At 37.4% G+C, this 5144-nt stretch overlaps 1 protein-coding gene across 3 annotated transcripts; it reads right to left on the bottom strand.

Moving 5' to 3' along the window:
- LOC104757594 (inactive poly [ADP-ribose] polymerase RCD1) lies at positions 438–4145 on the bottom strand. Of its 3 annotated transcripts, none has more exons than XM_010480343.2 (8): positions 3860–4145; positions 3399–3540; positions 2060–3294; positions 1690–1937; positions 1290–1369; positions 1036–1194; positions 850–945; positions 438–759 (listed from the first exon to the last, which is right to left on the bottom strand). In XM_010480343.2, the coding sequence occupies exons 3-8, from the start codon at positions 3172–3174 to the stop codon at positions 694–696; spliced, it is 1764 nt and encodes a 587-aa protein (XP_010478645.1). In that variant the 5' UTR covers positions 3175–3294; positions 3399–3540; positions 3860–4145; the 3' UTR covers positions 438–693. The 3 variants fall into 3 exon arrangements, with proteins under 3 accessions (XP_010478645.1, XP_010478646.1, XP_019095159.1); XM_010480344.2 differs by having other exon boundaries at positions 1036–1191; XM_019239614.1 differs by lacking the exons at positions 438–759; positions 850–945; positions 1036–1194; positions 1290–1369 and adding an exon at positions 1376–1606.

Here is a 5144-nt window from a genome sequence, read left to right as displayed (position 1 = left end):
CCTTCAGGATATAATCATGAAAAGAAACCAGTCGGAACCATTGTACTTTTGGGTGAACAACTCAGATCAGATTCCATTTTGGTGCCAAACAAAGAAAGGGATCCCAAACTGACCATTTCCATCACCACACAGGAACAGGTCTTGTTCTCTAATATTCACATTAGACCTCAGAATATAGAGATATCTGCTGGCGTCTCATCAGCAGAGGCCAAGCTTCTCATGGTTTCACAGTATCTTGATTGGCCTCTAGAACTAGAACAGAATGTAAAAGGAGACCAGCAGTAGCAAGCTTGGGAAGACGTCTCTATCCAAAAGATCCCCAAGATTACAGAATCATTTCGTCAGGAAGTAAATTATTACTCATTCAGCAGCACGTTTTAATTTTGCAACGAACAAAAAAGGTGAAATATAGTGAAGAGAAGTTTCACGCGATACTATTCAACGACCAAACTTTAGTCAATTCAAAGACTTCCACAACAATGTTTGCAGCTAAAGAAAAACAAAGACCCAACGACATCACTGTCTTATATAATACGATTGTTCACGACAGAAAAGTCGACACATTAAGCCCTACCCACGACCGCGACCCAAAACCAAAAGTCTAAAATTAGAAAAAGTCAAAAGGAGAACTACAAAGGCGGGTAGATTAGAAAGCAGCTTCCTTTTGATATTCGTCATCATCCTCTTTTATACTTACAACCCACCTGCACCTTCTTCATGGTCTCTGATGCTTCCAGGAATCTCTTTCCCCAACTTTGGCTGAAGTCAAACCAAAAAACGTTTTGTGAGCATTTGCTTGTAAACATTATTGTAAACTTACCATTCACAAGATCTCTACAACTAACTTACCTGGTTTTGAAGCGTTGTTATGGTGGACCTAAGCAGATTATCTCCTACGATCACCCTCAGTTTCCTCACAAAATCTGCTCTCGTCATCTTCTTTTCCTGCACAACAGATTTCTTAAATATTTCAGCTCACGCAATTATCAAAATCATATATACATAACAAACTCTCAGAATCAGTTTTTACTATACCCTCAGTTGTTGATAGTCAGCATTGATCAACGACATGTCCTTCTCTGCAACCTTATGTGAGATTGCTGCAAACAGAGTAGGAAAAGGCATCCATGGAGATTTGGGTGTAGTAGTACTTGAACCGACACTGTTTGCGCTCCCTGAACCTCCAGCTGCCTGCTTTTTTAAAAACACACAACAAAAGTATAGTTGTTGAATCACTCTCTTACTAAAGAGAGATTATACAAAGAAAAACTAAATAACTAAAAACTCACGTTTGACCCTAACTGCGGAGGAAGATCCTTAGGTCCTTCCAAAGTGACCCCTGAGTTATCACGCTTAGCAACCAAATTTCCTGCAGAAACCAGTGTATGTCATCGACTTCTAATACTACACAAAACAGAATTTGATGGATAGAAATACCCATTAAGGCGTGGATATCTCATCCGACCCCCGGATGATGAATCAGAGACGTGTCTCTTGAAACCCAAATGTGTTATAACACCGGAGGTCGTTAGGTTTATCATCACATAAGGATCCTTTTTATCTAAAATTTATCAGTTGAGACCTGAGCTTCAGCCAGATCTCTAAGCTGTGTCCCTTTCAATGCGTCATCAGTTGATTTGAATGTGGGATATTTAATATGTGAGGAACAAAAAAGAACAAACTAATCACCTTCAGCAATGGGGGGAACAGACAGCTTGAACCTAACAACAAACTCCGGAAAGATATGAGTGTTCATATTGATGTTCCAGACTATGTAATTCTTCGGGTTCTCGACATCATCAACTCCATTGTCGTATTCTTCTCCACCAGAAAAGAATTGCGCTTTATCACCACGAAGATGCTCCATATTCCCCATTATTACACGGCATAAAAACATGTAACGTACACCGTTTTCGTCAATATCACAATATCTAGCACTGAAAACAAGTTCACTGTTAGTACTTGGCAACCTAAGTACCTATAGCAGAGAGGAAGGTAATATACATGGAAAAACAAATGAATACCGAGACAAATTCAGCGATAGAGATCAAGAATATACCTGAAATAAGGGCAGTCTGCAGCAGTTAAATGGATCCCAACACCATAGATGGACTTTCTAATAAATGCTCCACCAACTCCAAGTCCTTGCATCATAATTGCCGATAGAACTTCCCTCTTTGCAGGAAGCCAGGCGTACCTAACGTTTGCATCACCTCTATGTTTCTTGGTGATCTCAACCTGCTTCTGGAAAAGCGCTAGACGAGCTTTGGCAATCTCACTGGAAAAACGTCCCACATCCAGCACTACAACGTGCCCTAGAGAAGCTGTGCCTACAGCAAACATTTTTTTAACTGCATCTTTATCAAGTACTTCGGTTCCAGTAGGCTTTGCACCAGAGACTATAGCATCAGTCTCATCCCATTTCGAAGCAGCAGCTCCAAGCTTGCGACTGCAGCTATCCTCTGTTGCCTCGTCATAGTGCTCGTTTGAGGATCGTTGAGCACATGGAACATCGTCCATATTATCACCAGACTCATCACTGCACTCCTCCAAGTTCAACCTTGGAGGCTCGCCACCATTAACATCAATCTCAAGGCACAGTTTGATATCTTGTGGAGCATACTGTTTTGGATCTTCCACACGGTTATGATGGCAACAATTGGTCCTTTCATCACTCTCGTAAATCTCAGGGAAAAAGCATTTGCCCCCAATGTCAATCCATGCAAGAGGGGTTTTAGCACCTGTTTCCAAATCGAGTCTGTGCATATGCAAGAAGTCCAAAATGTAACTGTGACCACACAACTCGAACTCAATCGCTGCTCTCTTTTCATCTAATTCATTTCGGATGGCGCAGATAATATGCTCAGGCAAATCAATCCATTCACCATTCTCATAGATCATAACACGTTTCGCAGCTCCAGTCTTCTTAAAATAAGAGTAGTATCTGACCAGTGACTTCCCAGAGCGATTCTCATAAGCACTAAGCTTGTTTTCACCTTCCAGTTTCCTTCTCTTGTCAGGAACCTGACTCTGCCCATTCGGTGGAGGAACATGTTGCAGCTGTGCACATGAAACTCCAGTAACATATGCAGCACAGGTTGCTGCGCGCTTCCTCTTCTTCCCGAACCCATTTTCACACCTACTATCCAACACCTTGGCGATCTTGGCTTCCATTTCTATATATTAACAACGATACTAAACCTATAACCTTGTAAGAAAAAGTCAACTGTGTAGCCTCTAAGTAAGTCCCTAGCAGTCCTAAAGATAGATTCTTGCCGACAGCATCAGAAAACACTGCAAAAAAGACACAGCAACAAACCAAATCAAAACTCAATCACAAACCTAGAGATAGACAAAACACAGTAAAACCTAAAGCTATAAAGCTTAAAAATACTCACCCAACTGTAACAGTTAAAGCCTGATAGATACAAGTGTTCATCATCTTCTCTGTCATAAAAATAAACACAATCAGAGAAGAAATGCCACCGTCCTAAATCAGTTTTTTTTTTTTTTTTACAGCCGCCGGCAAGATAAGAGTTCCTGCAAAACACAAATTTAAAACTGGTCAATTCATTTTATCAACCAATAAAAAAACTCTCAATCCAAAAAAAATCTCTGTGCCTTCTTCACAAAATCAATAAATCGCAACAAGTCAATAACAGTTTCATTTCATCAAAAACAAAACGCAGATCGTGGCCAAAACTCACACAAACAATCCAAAAATCCAAACAAAACAACTCAAAACCATACGAATCTAACCCGATCTACAACAACCGACTTCAAAAAAAAGAAAACCAATACGAGATGAAGTTGGAATAATCGCATGCGAAGAATTCATAAGAGAAATAAGCTAACCGACCTTCTTTTTTTTCAGATCGATCGCTGAGGCAAGGGTTCTCAAAGCAAAAAGCTAAACAAGAAAATTAACAGAGAGGGAGAGAGAAGAAGACGAAGAAGAAAGGATAAGATTTTGTTTTGCTTATAGAGATGAAAACCCTAAACCGGCGATGATGAAGAAGAAGAAGAGACTAAATCGAAGGAGACGAGTCATTTATATATGAATCGGCGATATTGAAAAAAGAAGATGGAAGAAGAAAATCTTAAGTCGGCTGTTCCTGAAGTTTTTTTTTTTTTTTTTTTTTTCCTCTTTCTTTTTCTCTAACCCAAAAAAATTTGCTTGGACGAAAAGCAAATCATGTGGGGTTTCATTAAAACGACGAGCCGGTCATTTAATAAAAGTCAAAGTCGATATCTGATTGGGTCGTGACATTTACTTGTAGAGTCGGTCAATACAAAGGTGATAGATATGGTCGAATACAATAATGGAATAATATTATCATGAGGAGAATAAAATAATTAAAAAATTAACGTAACGGGAGAAAAAAGAATTATAAAATTATTGAAAAAAATACACTAGAAAGTGTGTATTGACGGACCATGATTGATAAGATTGTGAAATCGATGGGTAGTAAGGAGCTTTTAGACTGGAGGGATAACTATGGACAATAGAAAATTAGTATTTTCATTGCATAGAGATCTACATAGTATTCACTTTATTATAAGGTGAATAAAAAGGTTTTGTTGTATGGCAAGTTGAAACAGATTTTTTAATAGTTGAGGATATCTTAGAAGTTTTTAAATAATACTATTTTGGAGATCATTTTTTGTTACTATAACGAATTGAATATATAATTTTCTAATAACTTTTAAATTTTTCGCGCGTAAAAATTTGTAACGGTTTTCTTTCGTTTTGCGGAAAAAAGTTATAGACGTTATTTTATCAACCGTTTTTTGTATTTTGCCGCGTTTATTTGTAACGGTTTCTTTTACATATATAACACTACAAACAACATATGCATTGCCACAAAAAAAATTGATCAATTAATAGTAATAAGAAAAAATATTTATAAGCCCAAATACATTCTTATAATAACTTTATAATAACTTTATACCATGTATTGACATCATTTCAAAAATACATCGTAAATAAGATATTAAAATCCATTAAATTGATCACCTATTGATATATTTCCAAAAAATATCAAAAAGAAATTAATGCTGTATATCACATTTCAAACTAACAAAATTTGTTCTTTTTAAAATGGAGAATTGCATCACATCTTCAATTGCTTTAAACAAAAAAA

Source organism: Camelina sativa, chromosome 17 (genome assembly GCF_000633955.1).
Source record: "Camelina sativa cultivar DH55 chromosome 17, Cs, whole genome shotgun sequence".
Lineage (NCBI taxonomy): Eukaryota > Viridiplantae > Streptophyta > Magnoliopsida > Brassicales > Brassicaceae > Camelina > Camelina sativa.
The sequence above is the reverse complement of the archived record's forward strand: the minus strand, read 5'-3'. Positions and strand labels throughout refer to the sequence as shown.

Excerpts from the sequence above, each read along its gene's own strand:
- LOC104757594 (XM_010480343.2), bottom strand. The coding sequence starts at position 3,174 with ATGGAAGCCAAGATCGCCAAGGTGTTGGATAGTAGGTGTGAAAATGGG. Across the intron at positions 1,195-1,289 it reads CTCCGCAGTTAGGGTCAAAC|CAGGCAGCTGGAGGTTCAGG; the intron begins GTGAGTTTTTAG and ends TTTTTAAAAAAG. Across the intron at positions 760-849 it reads TAACAACGCTTCAAAACCAG|CCAAAGTTGGGGAAAGAGAT; the intron begins GTAAGTTAGTTG and ends GTTTGACTTCAG.